General features: G+C 30.8%; 1 protein-coding gene across 11 annotated transcripts in view; it reads right to left on the bottom strand.

Moving 5' to 3' along the window:
- The window catches only part of LOC126735606 (sodium/potassium-transporting ATPase subunit alpha), a 129,425-nt gene that overhangs the window by 56,559 nt on the left and 46,026 nt on the right, over positions 1-26,840 (bottom strand). For 7 of the 11 annotated variants that reach the window (XR_007660472.1, XM_050439662.1, XM_050439659.1 and 4 more), the window contains exons 2-4: positions 5,566-5,646; positions 5,252-5,383; positions 1,789-2,035 (exon numbers count right to left, since the gene is read on the bottom strand). Coding sequence is in view for 10 of the 11 variants with exons in the window: in XM_050439662.1 (XP_050295619.1) it covers positions 1,789-2,035; positions 5,252-5,383; positions 5,566-5,646 (460 nt within the window). In the remaining variant the exon portion in view is untranslated. Of the gene's footprint in view, positions 1-1,788; positions 2,036-5,251; positions 5,384-5,565; positions 5,647-13,767; positions 13,956-26,840 lie in introns of those variants that run through there. The other 4 variants (XM_050439665.1, XM_050439666.1, XM_050439664.1 and 1 more) reach the window with 3 other exon arrangements.

Raw genomic sequence — 26,840 nt, 5'->3', positions numbered from 1 at the left:
AGGGTGATATATGAAAAAAGAGAAAAAAAATCAAATATCATATTTATATCTTTGTCTCACTTTGACATATCACTGAGGAGGGTGATAAATTGGTGTTGTCTCACTCACATTGTCCAAACTAAGCCAGAAAAACAAAATTTCCAGAAGATCCAGACAGTAATAGAGAAATGAGAGGGTGATATATGAAAAAAGAGAAAAAAAATCAAATATCATATTTATATCTTTGTCTCGTTTTGACATATCACTGAGGAGGGTGATAAATTGGTGTTGTCTCACTCACATTGTCCAAACTAAGCCAGAAAAACAAAATTTCCAGAAGATCCAGACAGTAATAGAGAAATGAGAGGGTGATATATGAAAAAAGAGAAAAAAAAATCAAATATCATATTTATATCTTTGTCTCGTTTTGACATATCACTGAGGAGGGTGATAAATTGGTGTTGTCTCACTCACATTGTCCAAACTAAGCCAGAAAAACAAAATTTCCAGAAGATCCAGACAGTAATAGAGAAATGAGAGGGTGATATATGAAAAAAGAGAAAAAAAATCGGGTCTCATATTTATATCTTTGTCTCACTTTGACATAACACTGAGGAGGGTGATAAATTGGTGTTGTCTCACTCACATTGTCCAAACTAAGCCAGAAAAACAAAATTTCCAGAAGATCCAGACAGTAATAGAGAAATGAGAGGGTGATATATGAAAAAAGAGAAAAAAAATCGGGTCTCATATTTATATCTTTGTCTCACTTTGACATATCACTGAGGAGGGTGATAAATTGGTGTTGTCTCACTCACATTGTCCAAACTAAGCCAGAAAAACAAAATTTCCAGAAGATCCAGACAGTAATAGAGAAATGAGAGGGTGATATATGAAAAAAGAGAAAAAAAATCGGGTCTCATATTTATATCTTTGTCTCACTTTGACATATCACTGAGGAGGGTGATAAATTGGTGTTGTCTCACTCACATTGTCCAAACTAAGCCAGAAAAACAAAATTTCCAGAAGATCCAGACAGTAATAGAGAAATGAGAGGGTGATATATGAAAAAAGAGAAAAAAAATCGGGTCTCATATTTATATCTTTGTCTCACTTTGACATATCACTGAGGAGGGTGATAAATTGGTGTTGTCTCACTCACATTGTCCAAACTAAGCCAGAAAAACAAAATTTCCAGAAGATCCAGACAGTAATAGAAAAATGAAAGGGTGATATATAAAAAAAGAGAAAAAAAATCGAGTCTCATATTTATATCTTTGTCTCACTTTGACATATCACTAAGGAAGGTAATGAATTGATGTTGTCTCACTCACATTGTCCAAACTAAGCCAGAAAAACACAATTTCAAATAAGAAAAAAAAATTAATCTCATAATTATATCTTTGTCTTGCTCTGATATATGAAAGAGTATGAGACAGTTTACAAATATATGTGTTGGAACATGTAACATGATTTTTACTATGATCAATGGTGATGTGACTAATATTCTTTCAAATACATACTTAATTTTAAAGGATCTTTTAGCGCAAAGTGACATAAAAGCTATCAAATCTTTTAAGAGTAAAGGCACTTTACACATAATATATTATTCTACAGGAATTCAACAAAAAACGTCGGTTTGATGCTTAGTATTATCAATTAGTTTTTTTTCATTTAAGGCGGTACTGTCAAACATTTGTTATTATGATTTTTGTCTTGTTTGCCCATAAGGTCAGGGCGCACATGATCCATATCATAAGAAGCAACCAGAAGGATATTTATTTGGGAATGAATTATCGAGATACAAACCTGTAACGATAACGACGGCAGCCAAGACGATACCCAAGAACAAGTTGTCGTCCGCGGGTTCCTCGACGGTACTCGCCTGGATACCGTAAGCGATAAAACACAAGATCGCGCCGATCCATAGCAGAAGAGCGAAACCCCCGAATAAATTTTTACAGAATTTCACCCATTCCGGTGTCGTTTTCGGGGGGGTGAGGGCATTGGGTCCGTCCCGTTCCAAGTTTTCTTTTGCTTTTGCATGACTGAGACCCTGAAAAGGAAACCATATTTAAAAAAAAACATATAGAACATATTTGTCACATATAAGAGAGAACATATTTAAAAAGATCATCTTGTGTATCACTGAATAATGGCTTTTTTTTTAAGTGAAATGACGAGGTCAGCTATTTTCATAAAGATACTGGCTATAAGGTCTCTTTAAGCTGAAATCTACAGTATCCCAAGTTTTTTTTAATGGTCTAAGTGATTTCATGCTTCACCCTGACGATGCCCTTATAGGGCAAAATTTGTAGTAAAAATCATCTCTAGGCAGTTAAATTTAATGATTCTTCCAGGCAGTTCAAATTAGTTCGAGTAATTGCTCATATTTTCCAGGCAGATGTTATTATTATATCCTATAAATAAAAGTTCAACTGTCTGGAAAAGTTATTATATTATTTTACCAAAAACTTGTAGCTATGTTATCACATAAGTCATATTTAGATTTGAGTTTAGTTCTATTGTTAAACTGAGAAAATCTGAAATTTAAATTTAAACACAGAAGGGCATCCATCATAAGGTTTGTGTTCCATAAGATATTATTATTCTTCTTTGGGATTTTTTTTGGCAAAATCTCAGCTTCAATTTTAAAGGTTTTAATAGGATTTGCAATTATTATAGGTAAGAAGGAATCACTCAACTTTGACCACTAGTAGCTAAGATACCTACTAGTGTACCCGACGTGATAATTATGTTCAGCACAGACTCTTTCTGCATGAAAGCTCCAATATTAGAAATACTTTAATGTGGTTTTCAATCAAAGTTGAAAAAACCTTCAAAGATTCCTATATATTAAAAATAGGATGATCTTGAATACTAAAAATTGAAAGAATGACTGTTGAATTCCAATATCTCAGCTTCTGTAGGAAATATGTTATTGGGGTCATAAATTGTAGTCCAAGGAGCCTTTAAGGAATTTTATAAATTAAGAATGACATGATTTGGAACTTCTGACCCTGAAGACCCTGAGATATATTACTTGTATATAAGAAGTAAATGATGAGTACATGCTGGTTTTTAATAAAAAACGCAATATCTTAGCTGCTATTTCAAAGATTTTAATAGGATTTTCAGTCACAGGTGAATCCTTCAAGGACCTTCACATCTAAAAAAACCATATAGTTTTGATCACTAGAAGCCGAGATATCAACTAATGTAACAGACGTGATAATTCTGTTAAGCACAGAATTGAGCGAATTTTAGTCGAATAGAAATATATTCGATTCACTCAAATGATTTATGCTTGAAATTTTCAGTCTAGTTTATATCAAAAATTTCTTTTTTCATATACTTGCACATAGTTCCGGGTTCCCTCAGTTAGGTTTGTGGATTTCTTAAGTTTCCTTTTTTTATCTCTTCATATCATGCACTCAGTTTAGTTTGAAGCACTGATACATTTAATTTTTTTTGAAAAACGCTAAAACAGGTGTGCGATCAATTTAATTGAAGAATATGTATGCAATTTTTCAAAACTGTAGTTCGAGTGGTTTTTGAGTTATGGCTATTTTCTGAAATTTCACTAAAAAAAATTCATCTTCCTCAAAAAATATTTTTTTTACAAAATTTTTAATTTTTTTTGAAAAACGCTTAAACAGGTGTCCAATCAATTTAATTGAAGAATATGTGTGCAATTTTTCAAAACTGTAATTCGAGTGGTTTTTGAGTTATGACGATTTTCTGAAATTTCACTGAAAAAAAAATCATCTTCCTCAAAAAATATTTTTTTTACAAAATTTTTAAATTTTTTTGAAAAACGCTTAAACAGGTGTCCAATCAATTTAATTGAAGAATATGTGTGCAATTTTTCAAAACTGTAGTTCGAGCGGTTTTTGAGTTATGACGATTTTCTGAAATTTCACTGAAAAAAAAATCATCTTCCTCAAAAAAAATTTTTTTTACAAAATTTTTTAATTTTTTTGAAAAACGCCAAAACAGGTGTCCAATCAATTTAATTGAAGAATCTGTGTGCAATTTCTCAAAGCTGTAGTTCGAGTGGTTTTTGAGTTATGACGATTTTCTGAAATTTCACTGGAAAAAAAATCATCTTCCTCAAAAAAATTTTTTTTTACAAAATTTTTAATTTTTTTTGAAAAACGCTTAAACAGGTGTCCGATCAATTTAATTGAAGAATATGCGTGCAATTTTTCAAAACTGTATTTTAAGTGGTTTTTAAGTTATGGCTATTTTCTGAAATTTCACTGAAAAAAAATCATCATCCTCAAAAAATATTTTTTTTACAAAATTTTTTATTTTTATTGAAAAACGCTTAAACAGGTGTCCGATCAATTTAATTGAAGAATATGTGTGCAATTTTTCAAAACTGTAGTTCGAGTGGTTTTTGAGTTATGGCTATTTTCTGAAATTTCACTGAAAAAAAATCATCTTCCTCAAAAAATATTTTTTTTACAAAAATTTGTTAATTTTCTTAAAAAACGCTAAAACAGGAAACCTATCAATTTAATTGAAAAATATGTGTGAAATTTTTTAAAACTGTAATTTGAGTGGCTTTTGACTGTAATGACGATTTTCTGGATTTTTCAAAGTTTTCAATTTTGGAAAGCCGTCACAATTATTAGCTTTTATCAAAGCAATGGGATTGTACGAAGTAATTTGATTTGAGACTAACATCAAGCAGTAATTAGCCAGTGGCACACAATAGATCTTAGAGGTCGCAGTGCATCTTCACTCTTATTTTAATCTAATCTGCTGATTGTTTTAAATTTCTTCGAGACAGTGCTCAATTATAAAAATAAGACCTCAATTACCTGAAAAGCTTAATTTATTTCGCCACATAAATGTAGTTATTTTTCTTCTAAGCAATTGACTGCTTCCAGTACTTTTTCATATTTTCCAGACAGTTGAAGTACATATATTATATTTCTTGAAAAACAACCTTTTTCTCATTATAAACAGTCTCGATTGGACTCCTGGAAGTGTTCATTTATTTGATCAAAAAGTTGAACTTAAATAAGATATAAAATAAAGTGGTTCCTGCAACTGCTAAAATTCCAATTTTATTCCTTCTAGACAGTTAAGTCAAGTCATTTATTTATAGGCAACTTTAAATGACAACCAGTGCTTCTAGTATTGAAATTAAATATTCAATTGCCTGGAAAAGTTAAATAATTTTACCTCAGAAAAACAGCTTTAACTAAGTGAAACCTTCCTAGGATTAATTCAAATAAACTTTAACATCTTTTATACTTACATTCTCCGGATGTGTTTGAAACCTCTGGTAAAGTTCCTCTAACGAGATTTTATGATAATCGATATCTAATTCCTGCTTCAGGTCATCTAAGTCCCCTGGTTTCCTGGTCTTTTTTTGCACTTTCCTCCGTGCCTGCGAAATACAAAAAAAACCATTAAAAACCTCATAAAATCAATAACAAAAGTGGAGCAGACTCGAGTACTTTATTAGTATAGAGGCAGACATTAGGGATGTTCTTCCCTTGATACTTTAGGGGTTAATAAATCCAAACTCTACCACCAACCACCCAAATAAATTTTTTTTAAATAAAATACCTTGGGTTGACCGTCCGCCGTTTTCATATCATCGTAACTGGTCGGTATGGTGGCTACCCGGTACGAATCCGATCGGCCGTGCTGTAAAACAATCACAAACTATCTAAAAAACTATGCGAGGGTGCTAGTTACCAACCTTATGGTCTCAGGTGGGCATCATCCAAGAAGAGATAATGACTTTAGTGACATATCATCGCTTTTATTACACTTTCAAAAAAAGATATAAAATGAGTTGGTGTAGATTATTTGGTCTAAGTCTGGATACATTGTTCCAGACATTTATGCAGTAATAGGAGCGATGATATGGATGGATGATATACAGAGAACAATAACTGAATGAAATAATAATTTGATTCTAATTATATCATTTTATAAAAGTAGTACCAAAACATGCTTAATTGTAAACATCACATACTAATGGAATTTTATAAATTCGAGTACATAATTATTATTTATGTCTAGCGTATAACAAAACATCGATAGAGCCCCCCTCCTTCGAAACAAAAGGGTGAAACGTGAATAAGCGGACCGGTTTTGGGTTGCTTGAAAATCCGCCGAAAAGCGGTTTTAACCAGATATAGGCAGTAATAGGGGCGAAATGAAGGGAGAACAGGGATAAAGGGCCCTAATGAAGTTTTTTTCTCAGAAATGTGGATTTTTCTGGAGAAGTAGAAAAATACTCTCGTAGAGGGGTATCAAGGGTATAATTTAGCTCCCCATGATTTTTTTCTTATAAGCAATAATAGCAACCGAGATTTTTGGTTAAAAAACTTGCTTCAGAAATGAACGGGAAAATATCGATATTTATAGAAAAATATTGAATTTACATTAAAACTTTTCTTATAAAGGGTTATCCATTTTCTGAAAAGTAAAGTTAAATAAAACACTTAAAATATTCAGATGGAGACGAAATTTTTATTTTGTTTTAAAGATTCCTGAATCATTCCATTATATGTGAAACACAATATCATTTAAATGTCCACCGCGGAACCTCTGACAATTTTCAATCACTTTTCGGTACATTTCAGGTGATATCTCGGCTAGAACTTCACGAATGTTGGATTTAAGTTGTTGAAGAGTTTGAGGGTTATTGGCGTAGACACGATCTTTCGCATAGCCCCACAAAAAAAAATCCAAAGGTGTGAGATCACAGGATCTTGGGGGCCAATAGACAACACCTAATCTTGAAATTAAACGTCCTGGAAACTTCTCTTGCAAAAAAGCTCGGTTGGCCTGTGTTGTGTGACTTGTGGCCCCGCCCTGCTGAAACCACATGTCTTCCAGATCTTCTTCTTCGATTTCTCTCCAAAAATAATTGGTCAACATGCTTGCATAACGCTCAGAGTTTACTGTTAAGGCTCTCCCACGATTGTTTTCAAAAAAATACGGACCAATGACACCGCCAGACCATAATGCACACCATACAGTCACTTTTTCGGGATGCAAAGGCCTTTCTACGATCACCTGAGGATTTTCAGAACCCCATATGCGGCAATTCTGTTTATTTACGTAGCCACACAGCGTAAAATGAGCCTCATCACTGTAGAAAATTCTGCTCGAAAAATGAGCATCAGCAGCTTGTTGTTCAAGCACCCAATTTGCGAATGTTCTGCGTTGTCCATGGTGAGTGAGTTGGACTTTGTACGGATGGAGCTGTAAATCCAAATGCAAAACTCGCCACATTTTGAGCACGCCGAGGAATTGACAAATTTGGGTCTTCCTCCACACTTTGAGCCACAGCAGCGATATTTTCAGCTGAACGAACGTTACGGTGATGCACGTGCCTTACAATATCAGTAACCGATCCAGTCTCTTTAAATTTTCTTACTGCGTTCGAATTTGTTTGCTCTGTAGGACGATTATGTCGACCGTAATCAGCTCGTAAAGTTCTAAACGTTGACACAGGAGAATCACCATTTTTATAGAACAATTTAATAATTTTAGTACGTTGTGCGACTGTTAAACGATCCATATTTATAAATGGCAAACCTTCAACTAAAAAAAACCCTTCACATGACGTTTATTTTTGACAGGTGTCAAACGGCAGGGTTGTACTTAGCCAACCTCGAATTAAATAACCCGCTAGAACAAGGTTCAATGTACAATTTAACCATCAATTTTTTCATATGATTAATAGAAACTGAAAAAAATGGAAAAAACTAGTTTGACAAATCATGGACTTCTAAATTTCAATATTTCTCGAAAAATATTGAGTTTAGGAAAAAAATTATTGGTAACATTATGGTAGTAAAAAATCTAATGTACAATTAACCTCTCTATAGTTTTTTTCATATGAGCAATAGAAACAGAGATATTTAACAAGAACCAACCTGACAGATAACTGACTGCTAAATTTCAATTTTTCTAGAAAAGTATTGAGTTTACGAGAAAAATTACTGATAACATTTAGATAGGGAATAGTATAGTGCACAATTAATCATTCTATAATTTTTTCCATATTTGCCATAGAAACCGAGATTTGTGATAAAATGCACTCAATAATGTTGAACTAGAAAATTTCTCGAAAGCATTTTTGTATAAAACAGTCTAATGTACAATTAACCTTTCTATATTTTTTTCATACTACGCATAAAAACCGAGATATTTGGCAAAACGAACCTGGCCGATCACCAACTGCTTAATTTAAATATTTCTGGAAAAGTATTGAGTTTAGAGAAAAAATTATAAAAAGCATTTTTTTAGAAAAAGAGCTAATGTACAATTAACCTTCCTATAATTTTTTCATATTATCAATACAAACCGAGATGTTTCGCAAAAACCAACCTGACTGATCATCGACTGCTAAATTTCTGAGAGAGAAAAATTACTGATAACATTTAGATAGGGAATAGTATAGTGCACAATTAATCATTCTATAATTTTTTCCCTATTTGCCATAGAAACCGAGATTTGTGATAAAATTAACTCAATAATGTTGAATTGTCAGCACCTAAATGTCTCAGTATTTCTCAAAAAATATTGGATTAACAAGAAAAAACTCGAGAGCATTTTTGTATAAGAAGTTTTTCATTGTAAGTTTTGTTTATTTATATGTTGGGTGTTTTGTGAATGTTACGGTCTGATGATGCCCTAGTCGGGCGAAACATGTAACCTTTCTTCCTTTTTATTAAATGTTTTACGTGATGCTTTTGATTTTGTGTTATTGCTGTTTATTAAATTTATATAAGAAGGTCTAATGTACAATTAATCTCCATTAAGTTTTTTTCATAGGATCAGAAGATATTTGACAAAAAACAACTTGGCAGTTCACTAACTGCTAAATTTCAATATTTCTCGACAAGTATTGAGTTTACCTAAATGTCACTTTTTCTCAAAAGTCTTTAGTTTTCCAGAAAAAGTTATAGATACATAAAATGTGCCCATTAAATAGTTTTCCATCTCATTTTTTATTGCATGTCTCTATCTTTAATAGTTAAAAAGTTATCCCAAATTTTGTAAATTACCCAAAATGTAAAAATGGCAAAAAACCTAATGTCACTTTTTCTCAACTATTTTTTTTATCCCAAAAACCACTTAAGATTTAATTATGATCTTTTCACCCAAAGTTAAAGTGTTTTTTAATAAACGATTTCATGTACGAACCATTTTTGTGGCTTACAGACTTTTTGAGTTAGAGTGAATTTTCTGAAGCAACATCTGGGATAAGGGCAATATCTACCAATAATTACCCTAACAAGCTTTAACGCTTCAGGGCGTATTTATGTTTATTTTTATGTATTTATATTTGCATTTATGTATTTGGCTGTATATGGATTTGAAATCATCGTAAATGAACATTATTATTATTATTATTATTTTCATATGCTAAATTGCGCTTGATACCCCGATGATCAACACTTAAATTTGGATATTTCTCGAAAAATATTGAGATTACAAGAAAATGCCCACGAAAGGTCTAAAGTACCTGTTAACTTAATATTTTTCATATGACTAACAAAGATGAAGTATTTTTTCTGGTCTTAACTGCCTGGAAGAAACAAATTATTATTTGCCATTAATTTTTCAGGCAACTGAGGGTTTTGTATTTTAGGTTAATTTCAGGGAACTGAAATATTATTAATTAATTCCAGGCAGTCGTCAAGGACGTTCCTGTTTTTTTTCCCAAACATTTTTGATAGGCAAATTTCATATTTTCCAGGCAATTAGCCTGTTCTGGCCTAAACTGCCTGGAAGAAAGTTAATTTTTGTTTTAATTCTGAAAGAAATTATGGATAAAATTAAAGGCTTCAAATGCCTGGAAAAAATAAATAAATCTTTTCCAGGCAGTCGAACTCGATCCTGATTTTTTCCCAAGCATTTTTGATACTACCGAATTTCACATTTTCCAGGTAATTAACGTGCTTCGACTGCCTGGAAGAAATTTATTTATTTTTTTAATTCTAAAAGAAATTATGGATGAAATTAAAGGTTTCAACCGCCTGGAAAAAATAAATAAATTTCTTCCAGGCAGTTGAATTTGATCCTGATTTTTTCCCCAAGCATTTTTGATAAACCCGAATTTCACATTTTCCAGGCAATTAACGTACTTATATTGATCTAAACTGCCTGGACGAAATTATTTTTTTGTTTAAATTATGAACGAAATTAAAGGCTTCAAATGCCTGGAAAAAATAAATAAATCTTTTCCAGGCAGTCGAACTCGATCCTGATTTTTTCCCAAGCATTTTTGATACTACCGAATTTCACATTTTCCAGGTAATTAACGTGCTTCGACTGCCTGGAAGAAATTTATTTATTTTTTTAATTCTAAAAGAAATTATGGATGAAATTAAAGGTTTCAACCGCCTGGAAAAAATAAATAAATTTCTTCCAGGCAGTTGAATTTGATCCTGATTTTTTCCCCAAGCATTTTTGATAATACCGAATTTCATATTTTCCAGGCAATCAACGTACTTATATTGACCTAAGCTGCCTGGACGAAATTAAATTTTTGTTTAAACTATGAAAGAAATTATGGATGAAATTAAAGGCTTCAACTGCCTGGAAAAAACTAATAAATTTCTCCCAGGCAATCGAACTCGATCCTGATTTTTCCAGGCAATTTAAAGGCCCAAATTTCAATTTTCCAGGCAGAAAACTCACTTGGCACATCCTTATTTTCTAATTCCAAGAAATCTTCTAATTTTCTTCATTTATAAAATTTTAATATGTAGTAACTAGTCTGCGTCCGATTTTACCAATTTGAACATAATTTCTACCCTGATTTGTATCATGTAGTATTGTTCTCTGCTTCTTATTTGGTCTTTTTTATTAGTGAATACACAAATAAATCTGATGATGCCCAGTACGGGCGAAACACGTGTAATCCTCTGACTTCTGTTTGTTTGTAACTGTTCCATTACTATTTACTATTTACTCTTCTAATCCTGACAATATCTTGAAAAGTATTCGAGTTCCCGAGAAAAATACACGAGAAAATTTTTATAGAGGAAAATCAAATTGACAATTTAGTTCTATAGACTTTTCTTGACACTACTAATAAAAAACGAGATATCTGACAAAAGCGTGATAATCACCCTGTACAGAAGAATTTATAATTGAATTGTAGAGGTATTTTTGAAGAAAAAATATATTTTTTTATATACAGGGGTTAAAAAAATACCATATTTTAAAACTATTTTGGCATACACAGGGTGTTCACATAAGACGTAGCAGAAGAATTTTATGTTTTTTTTTTAAAAGGAACATCATATATAATAATAGATTTTCTAATTCCGCGTTAAAATTTAAACAATTTGATGTATTACATGTTATACTTTAATCAAGTAGTTTTTTCAACTTTAAGAGGCCATAGATCCGTAACTATTCGCCATAGGATAAAATGATTTTCACATTCATCTTAATTTGTTAAGGTCTATTTGATGACATGCAGTTTTAGCTAGATTAACCATGGATTTTTTTTAAATTTTTAGTGAAAAAAGTAACAGTAGCATTTTTTCTTTTATTAAACATATTTTAAAAAGTTAAGATAGGAAGGTAAAAATTATTTTATCCTATGTTTGTGGCTCTGTAGTCTCTTAATGTTGAAAAAAAAACAAATTTGAACTGTCTAATTCAAAAACTACTTGAATAAAGTATGACATGCAAGACATCAAATTTCTTAGAATTTTACGAACAATGTAAAAATCAAATAATATACAGTTTGTAGGTCCAATTTTATTGACAAAAAACCATATAAATGGAGTTCGCACTCTTCAGACCTCTCTGAATGGGAGCCATATGAAAATTTCTCGAATTTTTACGAGATCACTGAAACCCATCCCTCTGTTTCATAGTTTCCAAAAAAAAAAAATTGAAAGGAGTTAAATCGGGAGAACGGGGTGGCCAGTCGAGTGTACCACTAGGTCCAATCCATGGCACATTAATCCCTTACTTTTCCCTATTGTAAAAATATCCCTCTCCCTTACTATCTAATGAAATGTTACCTGTATAGGTATAGGGATTTTATTTTTGCCAATTTTTACCTTATTTCTGCCAGGCCATTTACTGTAAATAGACTGCTCAACAATCGAACTGGATATTTTATAAATTACCGAAATTTGCCTAAAAAAAATAAAATTCATCAAGTTGCGTTTTATGCTATAAGTAAATCCATTGGCAAACTAAACTTCGATTGTTGAGCAGTGTATTAGCATTAAGTGGCGGACATAATTTGATGTTTATTTGTTATTAGCATAGCTAATTGCGTACAAAATAGAAGAGAAAGGAGATATGTTAAGGGCCTGGTTTTTGAAGTTTATAACTGAAAATATGCACACAATAATTTTTCATCAAAATCAAAGTTTTCTCGATTATTATTTTGAGTAATTTCTTAGTTTTACGAGCTGGTAAATTTAATCGCATTTAAAATAAGACCACTTTTATGCATGTGGAAGGCATAAAAGTGATAGAAAAATGAGTTTCAGTGAACTAGTAATTAAATTTTGATATGGCTCGCATTCAGAGGGTTGAAAAGTGCGACCCACATTTTGATGTTTTTTTTATCGATAAAATTGGAGGTACAAGTATTGGAAATCGAACACCTAACACACTGTATAAAGTCTTCCATTTGAAAAAACATATACATTTCTACTGCCACGCCTTTTGTGAACACCCTGCTGTATAAGTCAAAACAATTTTTAAATGCAGCTTTTTCCACCAGCTGTATTAAAAAAAAAATAATTTTTTTGCTTCAAAAGAATTTATAATACAAGATTCAGTCATCATTTCAGATGTATAATCAAATTTATAATACAGGGTGTCCCTGGAATATCTCGGATTCAGGTAGAAAATAAAAAAATTATATTGCTATAAAGAGAATTTTTGAAGGCTCTCCCTACGGAGATACGGCCCCTTAAAGACGCCCCTGGAAATCGGTTTTTCTTAAATACCTTTTGAAGTACTTGGTATAATTTAATAAAAATTTTACGTTATGAACACTACTAAGGACCCTTTAAAACGGAGTCCTTCAAACACATTAACCTTGTTTATTTTATCAGGGGCGGACTAGGATGTACATTATAAGGCAAAAAAGGGCACTCTTGTTCATTATCGATAAAATGAACCCTTTTGAAGAAAAAAAAAGGAATCACTATTTTATTTTAACTAAAAAGAACTGGCTATTAGATAAGCAGCCCACTAATCCAAACTTCATTAGCATTATTCTTTTTACCGCTGGAGCAGGGGTTACAATGGAGGAAGGGAGTTTATAATAGACACGTTGTATAACCAAGGGAAGCTTGTCGCTATTTTGGCGCCCAACAAAAATGTGTAGTTATGAAAATAAAAAAGGAACTAGAGCGTAGGAACTTTAATTATTTAAACAAAATCCCTTTGATGACCTCACGGACAGAAGGGACGCCTATGGAGGGCCCACAAAGAGCCATCAAGGTTATTATTCATTTCAATGCGATCCGTGGAGGGCGCAGGCCAACTATATGGATTTTTCGGGATGGAATTCATTTTATTGGGAAGACTATCAGGTGACCAAGAAATTTCTTAATTTTTGAGGTGAATATATCAGGTTGAAATGCTCTTACAGCTAAAACTACATTTTAAAGGGCTTAAAAAATCAAGGCTATTTTAATATATATCTAAGACCAATGCACTACTACATCAAAATAACTCTAATAATGTCTAAGAAAAAGCTTTAAAAAAACGAAATTCGGCTAATGCAAGGATAAGGAAAAAAATAAAACGTACCTCCCCCATGTTAAAGCTGCTAGTTAATCCGGGGTTAAAATTGTCGTTAAATACAGAAGAACCTCATAAGTTTGCAGAGAGGTTTGAAGTAAAAGGAGGTCGAAGGTTTTACAAAACGGGGATACGATAAAACGGGGAAACGAACGCACTGACTGGAGGACGGGCGCGGACCCACTGAAAACCCGAAGGAACTCGAACCGACGCGCCACTGCCGCGGCGTCTATCGACGTCCTGACGTCACACTGCGGATCCCGCGTGTCTGCCGACGCCGAGGACCGACGGCGTCGCGACGTCGTCGTCGCACAGTGTTTTGTACAATGGACAAAATTTACAGTACAGATTTTTTTAAAGTTTTATAGCGTTTATGTATTTTTTATTTCTATATTCCACAAGACAAAAATACGAAAAAAAGAAAAATATTTTTGTTTATATTAAGGCTTTTTGTTTTGAATTATTTTTTTAAATTATAAGTAATTGTTTTGATTTTTTTTTTAGTTCGAATTATAAACAACATTTTAAAATATAAATAAAAATTTAATTAGCGGCAGTATGGAAAAAAAAATGATAAAAACTGGCAATTTTTTTTAAAAAAAACTGAAAAACTGTTTTGTAATTTTTTTCTTATAAACTCTTCAAAATGTTTACAATCCAAGGGTATATATCGCATTTTGCGGAAATTTGCGTTTTTTTTGTATTTTCCCAAAAACTTTATTAATTGCAAATAGAATTATTAAACAATAATAAAAGTTACTATGTTTTGAAGAATTTGTGCCTTGCATAAATAAAAAAAGCCACCCTCTAATCACCCCATTTAATTAAATTTAATAGAGGGTGAATTCTCCCGTGAAATGGTAAAACATAGTAAGTCATTTTTGCAACATTTTTACAAAATCAAATTTAAATGTTTTAATTAGTCATTACTTTATTTATATAGTGACATGATTGGGATTTAGCTTCTAGGAGTTTTTAAATTAAATAAAGTGCTGTTCCAATTTTCAACTCTCTAACTTAATTAGTTTCAGAGATATGAGCATTTTGTCCCTAAAATCTTCAATTTATTTGGAAATAAATTTTTTTCAACTTCCAAGGCAAATATCTTCATTGCAAAAATTTTTTGGAAAAAACGCTAAAATAGGTGTCCAATGATTTTATTAGAGGAAATGCTGTTCCAATTTTCAACTCTCTAACTTTATTATTTTTAGAAATATGAGCATTTTGTCCCTAAAATCTTCAATTTATTTGGAAATAAATTTTTTCCAACTTCCAAGGCAAATATCTTCATTGCAAAATTTTTTTGGAAAAAGCGCTGAAATAGGTGTCCAATGATTTTATTAGAGGAAATGCTGTTTCAATTTTCAACTCTCTAACTTTATTACTTTCAGAGATATGAGCATTTTGTGCCTAAAATCTTCAATTTATTTGGAAATAAATTTTTTTCCAACTTCCAAGGCAAATATCTTCATTGCAAAATTTTTTTGGAAAAAACGTTGAAATAGGTGTCCAATGATTTTATTAGAGGAAATGCTGTTCCAATTTTCAACTCTCTAACTTTATTACTTTCAGAGATATGAGCATTTTGTGCCTAAAATCTTCAATTTATTTGGAAATAAATTTTTTTCCAACTTCCAAGGCAAATATCTTCATTGCAAAATTTTTTTGGAAAAAACGCCGAAATAGGTGTCCAATGATTTTATTAGAGGAAGTGCTGTTCCAATTTTCAACTCTCTAACTTTATTAGTTTCAGAGATATGAGCATTTTGTCCCTAAAATCTTCAATTTATTTGGAAATAAATTTTTTCCAACTTCCAAGGCAAATATCTTCATTGCAAAATTTTTTTGGAAAAAACGCTGAAATAGGTGTCCAATGATTTTATTAGAGGAAGTGCTGTTCCAATTTTCAACTCTCTAACTTTATTACTTTCAGAGATATGAGCATTTTGTCCCTAAAATCTTCAATTTATTTGGAAATAAACTTTTTCCAACTTCCAAGGCAAATATCTTCATTGCAAAATTTTTTTGGAAAAAACGCTAAAATAGGTGTCCAATGATTTTATTAGAGGAAATGCTGTTCCAATTTTCAACTCTCTAACTTTATTACTTTCAGAGATATGAGCATTTTGACCCTAAAATCTTCAATTTATTTGGAAATAAATTTTTTCCAACTTCCAAGGCAAATATCTTCATTGCAAAATTTTTTTGGAAAAAACGCTGAAATAGGTGTCCAATGATTTTATTAGAGGAAGTGCTGTTCCAATTTTCAACTCTCTAACTTTATTACTTTCAGAGATATGAGCATTTTGTGCCTAAAATCTTCAATTTATTTGGAAATAAATATTTTTCCAACTTCCAAGGCAAATATCTTCATTGCAAAATTTTTTTGGAAAAAACGCTGAAATAGGTGCCCAATGATTTTATTAGAGGAAGTGCTGTTCCAATTTTCAACTCTCTAACTTTATTACCTTCAGAGATATGAGCATTTTGTGCCTAAAATCTTCAATTTTTTTGGAAATAAATTTTTTCCAACTTCCAAGGCAAATATCTTCATTGCAAAATTTTTTTGGAAAAAACGTTGAAATAGGTGTCCAATGATTTTATTAGAGGAAATGCTGTTCCAATTTTTAACTCTCTAACTTTATTACCTTCAGAGATATGAGCATTTTGTCCCTAAAATCTTCAATTTATTTGGAAATAAATTTTTTCCAACTTCCAAGGCAAATATCTTCATTGCAAAAATGTTTTGGAAAAAACGCTGAAATAGGTGTCCAATGATTTTATTAGAGGAAGTGCTGTTCCAATTTTCAACTCTCTAACTTTATTACTTTCAGAGATATGAGCATTTTGTGCCTAAAATCTTCAATTTATTTGGAAATAAATATTTTTCCAACTTCCAAGGCAAATATCTTCATTGCAAAATTTTTTTGGAAAAAACGCTGAAATAGGTGCCCAATGATTTTATTAGAGGAAGTGCTGTTCCAATTTTCAACTCTCTAACTTTATTACCTTCAGAGATATGAGCATTTTGTGCCTAAAATCTTCAATTTTTTTGGAAATAAATTTTTTCCAACTTCCAAGGCAAATATCTTCATTGCAAAATTTTTTTGGAAAAAACGTTGAAATAGGTGTCCAATGATTTTATTAGAGGAAATGCTGTTCCAATTTTTAACTCTCTAACTTTATTACCTTCAGAGATATGAGCATTTTGTCCCTAAAATCTTCAATTTATTTGGAAATAAATTTTTTCCAACTTCCAAGGCAAATATCTTCATTGCAAAAATGTTTTGGAAAAAACGCTGAAATAGGTGTCCAATGATTTTATTAGAGGAAGTGCTGTTCCAATTTTCAACTCTCTAACTTTATTACTTTCAGAGATATGAGCATTTTGTGCCTAAAATCTTCAATTTATTTGGAAATAAATATTTTTCCAACTTCCAAGGCAAATATCTTCATTGCAAAATTTTTTTGGAAAAAACGCTGAAATAGGTGCCCAATGATTTTATTAGAGGAAGTGCTGTTCCAATTTTCAACTCTCTAACTTTATTACCTTCAGAGATATGAGCATTTTGTGCCTAAAATCTTCAATTTTTTTGGAAATAAATTTTTTCCAACTTCCAAGGCAAATATCTTCATTGCAAAATTTTTTTGGAAAAAACGTTGAAATAGGTGTCCAATGATTTTATTAGAGGAAATGCTGTTCCAATTTTTAACTCTCTAACTTTATTACCTTCAGAGATATGAGCATTTTGTCCCTAAAATCTTCAATTTATTTGGAAATAAATTTTTTCCAACTTCCAAGGCAAATATCTTCATTGCAAAAATGTTTTGGAAAAAACGCTGAAATAGGTGTCCAATGATTTTATTAGAGGAAGTGCTGTTCCAATTTTTAACTCTCTAACTTTATTACTTTCAGAGATATGAGCATTTTGTGCCTAAAATCTTCAATTTATTTGGAAATAAATTTTTTCCAACTTCCAAGGCAAATATCTTCATTGCAAAATTTTTTTGGAAAAAACGCTGAAATAGGTGTCCAATGATTTTATTAGAGGAAGTGCTGTTCCAATTTTCAACTCTCTAACTTTATTACTTTCAGAGATATGAGCATTTTGTGCCTAAAATTTTCAATTTTTTTGGAAATAAATTTTTTCCAACTTCCAAGGCAAATATCTTCATTGCAAAATTTTTTTGGAAAAAACGCTAAAATAGGTGTCCAATGATTTTATTAGAGGAAATGCTGTTCCAATTTTTAACTCTCTAACTTTATTACCTTCAGAGATATGAGCATTTTGTCCCTAAAATCTTCAATTTTTTTGGAAATAAATTTTTTCCAACTTCCAAGGCAAATATCTTCATTGCAAAATTTTTTTGGAAAAAACGCTGAAATAGGTGTCCAATGATTTTATTAGAGGAAATGCTGTTCCAATTTTCAACTCTCTAACTTTATTACTTTCAGAGATATGAGCATTTTGTCCCTAAAATCTTCAATTTATTTGGAAATAAATTTTTTCCAACTTCCAAGGCAAATATCTTCATTGCAAAAATGTTTTGGAAAAAACGCTGAAATAGGTGTCCAATGATTTTATTAGAGGAAGTGCTGTTCCAATTTTCAACTCTCTAACTTTATTACTTTCAGAGATATGAGCATTTTGTGCCTAAAATCTTCAATTTATTTGGAAATAAATATTTTTCCAACTTCCAAGGCAAATATCTTCATTGCAAAATTTTTTTGGAAAAAACGCTGAAATAGGTGCCCAATGATTTTATTAGAGGAAGTGCTGTTCCAATTTTCAACTCTCTAACTTTATTACCTTCAGAGATATGAGCATTTTGTGCCTAAAATCTTCAATTTTTTTGGAAATAAATTTTTTCCAACTTCCAAGGCAAATATCTTCATTGCAAAATTTTTTTGGAAAAAACGTTGAAATAGGTGTCCAATGATTTTATTAGAGGAAATGCTGTTCCAATTTTTAACTCTCTAACTTTATTACCTTCAGAGATATGAGCATTTTGTCCCTAAAATCTTCAATTTATTTGGAAATAAATTTTTTCCAACTTCCAAGGCAAATATCTTCATTGCAAAAATGTTTTGGAAAAAACGCTAAAATAGGTGTCCAATGATTTTATTAGAGGAAATGCTGTTCCAATTTTCAACTCTCTAACTTTATTACCTTCAGAGATATGAGCATTTTGTCCCTAAAATCTTCAATTTATTTGGAAATAAATTTTTTCCAACTTCCAAGGCAAATATCTTCATTGCAAAAATGTTTTGGAAAAAACGCTGAAATAGGTGTCCAATGATTTTATTAGAGGAAGTGCTGTTCCAATTTTCAACTCTCTAACTTTATTACTTTCAGAGATATGAGCATTTTGTGCCTAAAATCTTCAATTTATTTGGAAATAAATATTTTTCCAACTTCCAAGGCAAATATCTTCATTGCAAAATTTTTTTGGAAAAAACGCTGAAATAGGTGCCCAATGATTTTATTAGAGGAAGTGCTGTTCCAATTTTCAACTCTCTAACTTTATTACCTTCAGAGATATGAGCATTTTGTGCCTAAAATCTTCAATTTTTTTGGAAATAAATTTTTTCCAACTTCCAAGGCAAATATCTTCATTGCAAAATTTTTTTGGAAAAAACGTTGAAATAGGTGTCCAATGATTTTATTAGAGGAAATGCTGTTCCAATTTTTAACTCTCTAACTTTATTACCTTCAGAGATATGAGCATTTTGTCCCTAAAATCTTCAATTTATTTGGAAATAAATTTTTTCCAACTTCCAAGGCAAATATCTTCATTGCAAAAATGTTTTGGAAAAAACGCTGAAATAGGTGTCCAATGATTTTATTAGAGGAAGTGCTGTTCCAATTTTCAACTCTCTAACTTTATTACTTTCAGAGATATGAGCATTTTGTGCCTAAAATCTTCAATTTATTTGGAAATAAATATTTTTCCAACTTCCAAGGCAAATATCTTCATTGCAAAATTTTTTTGGAAAAAACGCTGAAATAGGTGCCCAATGATTTTATTAGAGGAAGTGCTGTTCCAATTTTCAACTCTCTAACTTTATTACCTTCAGAGATATGAGCATTTTGTGCCTAAAATCTTCAATTTTTTTGGAAATAAATTTTTTCCAACTTCCAAGGCAAATATCTTCATTGCAAAATTTTTTTGGAAAAAACGTTGAAATAGGTGTCCAATGATTTTATTAGAGGAAATGCTGTTCCAATTTTTAACTCTCTAACTTTATTACCTTCAGAGATATGAGCATTTTGTCCCTAAAATCTTCAATTTATTTGGAAATAAATTTTTTCCAACTTCCAAGGCAAATATCTTCATTGCAAAAATGTTTTGGAAAAAACGCTGAAATAGGTGTCCAATGATTTTATTAGAGGAAGTGCTGTTCCAATTTTTAACTCTCTAACTTTATTACTTTCAGAGATATGAGCATTTTGTGCCTAAAATCTTCAATTTATTTGGAAATAAATTTTTTCCAACTTCCAAGGCAAATATCTTCATTGCAAAATTTTTTTGGAAAAAACGCTGAAATAGGTGTCCAATGATTTTATTAGAGGAAGTGCTGTTCCAATTTTCAACTCTCTAACTTTATTACTTTCAGAGATATGAGCATTTTGTGCCTAAAATTTTCAATTTTTTTGGAAATAAATTTTTTCCAACTTCCAAGGCAAATATCTTCATTGCAAAATTTTTTTGGAAAAAACGCTAAAATAGGTGTCCAATGATTTTATTAGAGGAAATGCTGTTCCAATTTTTAACTCTCTAACTTTATTACCTTCAGAGATATGAGCATTTTGTCCCTAAAATCTTCAATTTTTTTGGAAATAAATTTTTTCCAACTTCCAAGGCAAATATCTTCATTGCAAAATTTTTTTGGAAAAAACGCTGAAATAGGTGTCCAATGATTTTATTAGAGGAAATGCTGTTCCAATTTTCAACTCTCTAACTTTATTACTTTCAGAGATATGAGCATTTTGTCCCTAAAATCTTCAATTTATTTGGAAATAAATTTTTTCCAACTTCCAAGGCAAATATCTTCATTGCAAAAATGTTTTGGAAAAAACGCTGAAATAGGTGTCCAATGATTTTATTAGAGGAAGTGCTGTTCCAATTTTCAACTCTCTAACTTTATTACTTTCAGAGATATGAGCATTTTGTGCCTAAAATCTTCAATTTATTTGGAAATAAATATTTTTCCAACTTCCAAGGCAAATATCTTCATTGCAAAATTTTTTTGGAAAAAACGCTGAAATAGGTGCCCAATGATTTTATTAGAGGAAGTGCTGTTCCAATTTTCAACTCTCTAACTTTATTACCTTCAGAGATATGAGCATTTTGTGCCTAAAATCTTCAATTTTTTTGGAAATAAATTTTTTCCAACTTCCAAGGCAAATATCTTCATTGCAAAATTTTTTTGGAAAAAACGTTGAAATAGGTGTCCAATGATTTTATTAGAGGAAATGCTGTTCCAATTTTTAACTCTCTAACTTTATTACCTTCAGAGATATGAGCATTTTGTCCCTAAAATCTTCAATTTATTTGGAAATAAATTTTTTCCAACTTCCAAGGCAAATATCTTCATTGCAAAAATGTTTTGGAAAAAACGCTGAAATAGGTGTCCAATGATTTTATTAGAGGAAGTGCTGTTCCAATTTTCAACTCTCTAACTTTATTACTTTCAGAGATATGAGCATTTTGTGCCTAAAATCTTCAATTTATTTGGAAATAAATATTTTTCCAACTTCCAAGGCAAATATCTTCATTGCAAAATTTTTTTGGAAAAAACGCTGAAATAGGTGCCCAATGATTTTATTAGAGGAAGTGCTGTTCCAATTTTCAACTCTCTAACTTTATTACCTTCAGAGATATGAGCATTTTGTGCCTAAAATCTTCAATTTTTTTGGAAATAAATTTTTTCCAACTTCCAAGGCAAATATCTTCATTGCAAAATTTTTTTGGAAAAAACGTTGAAATAGGTGTCCAATGATTTTATTAGAGGAAATGCTGTTCCAATTTTTAACTCTCTAACTTTATTACCTTCAGAGATATGAGCATTTTGTCCCTAAAATCTTCAATTTATTTGGAAATAAATTTTTTCCAACTTCCAAGGCAAATATCTTCATTGCAAAAATGTTTTGGAAAAAACGCTGAAATAGGTGTCCAATGATTTTATTAGAGGAAGTGCTGTTCCAATTTTTAACTCTCTAACTTTATTACTTTCAGAGATATGAGCATTTTGTGCCTAAAATCTTCAATTTTTTTGGAAATAAATTTTTTCCAACTTCCATGGCAAATATCTTCATTGCAAAATTTTTTTGGAAAAAACGCTGAAATAGGTGTCCAATGATTTTATTAGAGGAAGTGTTGTTCCAATTTTTAACTCTCTAACTTTATTACTTTCAGAGATATGGGCATTTTGTCCCTAAAATCTTCAATTTATTTGGAAATAAATTTTTTCCAACTTCCAAGGCAAATATCTTTATTGCAAAAATTTTTTGGAAAAAACGCTGAAATAGGTGTCCAATGATTTTATTAGAGGAAATGCTGTTCCAATTTTCAACTCTCTAACTTTATTACTTTCAGAGATATGAGCATTTTGTCCCTAAAATCTTCAATTTATTTGGAAATAAATTTTTTCCAACTTCCAAGGCAAATATCTTTATTGCAAAAATTTTTTGGAAAAAACGCTGAAATAGGTGTCCAATGATTTTATTAGAGGAAATGCTGTTCCAATTTTCAACTCTCTAACTTTATTACTTTCAGAGATATGAGCATTTTGTCCCTAAAATCTTCAATTTATTTGGAAATAAATTTTTTCCAACTTCCAAGGCAAATATCTTCATTGCAAAATTTTTTTGGAAAAAACGCTGAAATAGGTGTCCAATGATTTTATTAGAGGAAGTGCTGTTCCAATTTTCAACTCTCTAACTCTATTACTTTCAGAGATATGAGCATTTTGTGCCTAAAATCTTCAATTTTTTTGGAAATAAATTTTTTCCAACTTCCAAGGCAAATATCTTCATTGCAAAATTTTTTTGGAAAAAACGCTGAAATAGGTGTCCAATGATTTTATTAGAGGAAGTGCTGTTCCAATTTTAAACTCTCTAACTTTATTACTTTCAGAGATATGAACATTTTGTCCCTAAAATCTTCAATTTATTTCGAAATAAATTTTTTCCAACTTCCAAGGCAAATATCTTCATTGCAAAATTTTTTTGGAAAAAACCCTGAAATAGGTGCCCAATGATTTTATTAGAGGAAATGCTGTTCCAATTTTCAACTCTCTAACTTTATTACTTTCAGAGATATGAGCATTTTGTCCCTAAAATCTTCAATTTTTTTGGAAATAAATTTTTTCCAACTTCCAAGGCAAATATCTTCATTGCAAAATTTTTTTGGAAAAAACGCTGAAATAGGTGTCCAATGATTTTATTAGAGGAAGTGCTGTTCCAATTTTTAACTCTCTAACTTTATTACCTTCAGAGATATGAGCATTTTGTCCCTAAAATCTTCAATTTATTTGGAAATAAATTTTTTCCAACTTCCAAGGCAAATATCTTCATTGCAAAAATTTGTTGGAAAAAACGCTAAAATAGGTGTCCAATGATTTTATTAGAGGAAATGCTGTTCCAATTTTCAACTCTCTAACTTTATTACTTTCAGAGATATGAGCATTTTGTCCCTAAAATCTTCAATTTATTTGGAAATAAATTTTTTCCAACTTCCAAGGCAAATATCTTCACTGCAAAATTTTTTTGGAAAAAACGCTGAAATAGGTGTCCAATGATTTTATTAGAGGAAATGCTGTTCCAATTTTCAACTCTCTAACTTTATTACTTTCAGAGATATGAGCATTTTGTCCCTAAAATCTTCAATTTATTTGGAAATAAATTTTTTCCAACTTCCAAGGCAAATATCTTCACTGCAAAATTTTTTTGGAAAAAACGCTGAAATAGGTGTCCAATGATTTTATTAGAGGAAATGCTGTTCCAATTTTCAACTCTCTAACTTTATTACTTTCAGAGATATGAGCATTTTGTCCCTAAAATCTTCAATTTATTTGGAAATAAATTTTTTCCAACTTCCAAGGAAAATATCTTCATTGCAAAATTTTTTTGGAAAAAACGCTGAAATAGGTGTCCAATGATTTTATTAGAGGAAATGCTGTTCCAATTTTCAACTCTCTAACTTTATTACTTTCAGAGATATGAGCATTTTGTCCCTAAAATCTTCAATTTATTTGGAAATAAATTTTTTCCAACTTCCAAGGCAAATATCTTCACTGCAAAATTTTTTTGGAAAAAACGCTGAAATAGGTTTCCAATGATTTTATTAGAGGAAGTGCTGTTTCAATTTTCAACTCTCTAACTTTATTACTTTCAGAGATATGAGCATTTTGTCCCTAAAATCTTCAATTTATTTGGAAATAAATTTTTTCCAACTTCCAAGGCAAATATCTTCACTGCAAAATTTTTTTGGAAAAAACGCTGAAATAGGTGTCCAATGATTTTATTAGAGGAAATGCTGTTCCAATTTTCAACTCTCTAACTTTATTACTTTCAGAGATATGAGCATTTTGTCCCTAAAATCTTCAATTTATTTGGAAATAAATTTTTTCCAACTTCCAAGGCAAATATCTTCACTGCAAAATTTTTTTGGAAAAAACGCTGAAATAGGTTTCCAATGATTTTATTAGAGGAAGTGCTGTTTCAATTTTCAACTCTCTAACTTTATTAGTTTCAGAGATATGAGCATTTTATCCCTAAAATCTTCAATTTATTTGGAAATAAATTTTTTCCAACTTCCAAGGCAAATATCTTCATTGCAAAATTTTTTTGGAAAAAACGCTGAAATAGGTCTCCAATGATTTTATTAGAGGAAGTGCTGTTCCAATTTTCAACTCTCTAACTTTATTACTTTCAGAGTTATGAGCATTTTATCCCTAAAATCTTCAATTTATTTGGAAATAAATTTTTTCCAACTTCCAAGGCAAATATCTTTATTGCAAAATTTTTTTGGAAAAAACGCTGAAATAGGTGTCCAATGATTTTATTAGAGGAAATGCTGTTCCAATTTTCAACTCTCTAACTTTATTACTTTCAGAGATATGAGCATTTTGTCCCTAAAATCTTCAATTTATTTGGAAATAAATTTTTTCCAACTTCCAAGGCAAATATCTTTATTGCAAATGAAAAATGCTTAGGAGCATTCTTATGGAAAAAGCTGCGATCTCCAATTAAGCTCCTTATAATTTTTTTGATAGGACCAATAGAAACCGAGATTTTCCAAGGATCATTACACTGGGTTAAATATCAAATATGTAGCGTTGCTCTCGACATTCCTAACGATACGATAATCATCTCCCTTTCAAATAAACACATCATAAATTATGTGTGCCATGGAGAATAATCCTCATTAATCCCCGCAAACAAAATCAAACAATACATAGAAAAAGAAACTAGTTAAATCCAGTTCCGAATAGCATCGTAATTAAAACGTATAATTTAACCGGCCAGATATGTAAACAGATGTGCGGGTATCGGTACTAAAAACTGGTTTGGGCTGGATTTTTTTGAAAAATTGTACACTCATTTTCGGATTGAGTCAGGTCAGTAGCCACGGCTATAGTAATGGAAATTTATTAGTAGTCTAAATTTCCTCCTTTATCTGTTTTTTTTTTAAATTTATCTGATTTTGGTAAAATGGACTACTTTTTTGAGTAGTAGTAACCTAGTTCTAGTCTTCTACACCGCTACTAGGGTTGTTAGTAGATTTTATAAAAGGAGCTGATTAGGCATTAGCGTTATGAATGGTTGTTATGCTTTAGTCGCTAATTAAATATAGAGTATAGGTGTCAATAGAGTTTTTAGTTGATATAGAAAAGTCGCGCCTTCTAAGTGTTTCTCACTTACACTAATAAAAGTTAATCAAAATAGAAATATCTGAATTTTATTTACCCTATATAACCAATGAAAAATGCAAATTGTTACGTTTACTTGACTGCTAATAATTAATTGGCTTCCTTGGCATTCATTTGGTAATATAATGTAATGTACAGGGTGTAATTTTATTGATAGAATTATTACACTTGGAGGAAGAACCTGTTAAGAGTCCTTAGAAAAAAATGACAACAGTAGAAGTAGGAGTTGCTTTAGAGCCTCCAAAAGTCCAGGATTAATATTGAAAACAAATTGTTGATATTTCAAATATAAAATCTAATTTACATTGATTTCAAACCAGGAGTGCCTGTAAGAAACAGAATATTTTGTCTCTTATTGGCAAGTGAATATTTTGAGTTCCAGTAGTCAAAATTTTGCAGTTATTGATTTATAGGCTACCATGGAGGCTCTTTAGGTATTTTACAAAAAAATTACTAAAATTTATTCTTAAAAAATCAAGAATTTGGATTTTTTGTTCCAGGAATGCCTGTAAGAAACAGAATATTTAGTCCCTTATTGCCAAGTGAATATCTTATGTTATAGCAGTCCAAATTTTGCAATTATTGATTTGTGGACTATTCTGAAGGTTTTTGTAGTCTTTTTAAAAGAAATTACTAAAATTCATTCACTAAATGTCAAAATATTGGAATTTTTATTCCAGGGGTGCCTGTAAGAAACAGAATATTTTGTCTCTTATTGACAAGTAAATATCTGGAGTTGCAGCAGTTAAAATGTTACAGTTATCGATTTATAGCCTACCATGGAGGTTCTTTAGGTATTTGAGAAAAAAATTACTAAAATTCGTTCATTAAAAGCCAAGAAATTGAAATTTTTATTCCAGGAGTTCCTGTAAGAAACATAATATTTTGTCTCTTATTGGCAAGTGAATATCTTATGTTATAGTAGTCCAAATTTTACAATTATTAATTTGTGGACTATTCTTAAACTTTTTGTAGTCTTTTTAAAAGAAATTACTAAAATTCATTCACTAAATGTCAAAATATTGGAATTTTTATTCCAGGAGTGCCTGTAAGAAGGAAAATATTTTATCTCTTATTGACAAGTAAATATCTGGAGTTGCAGTAGTCAAAATTTTGCAGTTATTGATTTATGGCCTACCACGGA

Source organism: Anthonomus grandis, chromosome 4 (genome assembly GCF_022605725.1).
Source record: "Anthonomus grandis grandis chromosome 4, icAntGran1.3, whole genome shotgun sequence".
In the NCBI taxonomy this organism is placed as follows: Eukaryota; Metazoa; Arthropoda; class Insecta; order Coleoptera; family Curculionidae; genus Anthonomus; species Anthonomus grandis.
This window is presented reverse-complemented; position numbering and strand designations above follow the sequence as displayed.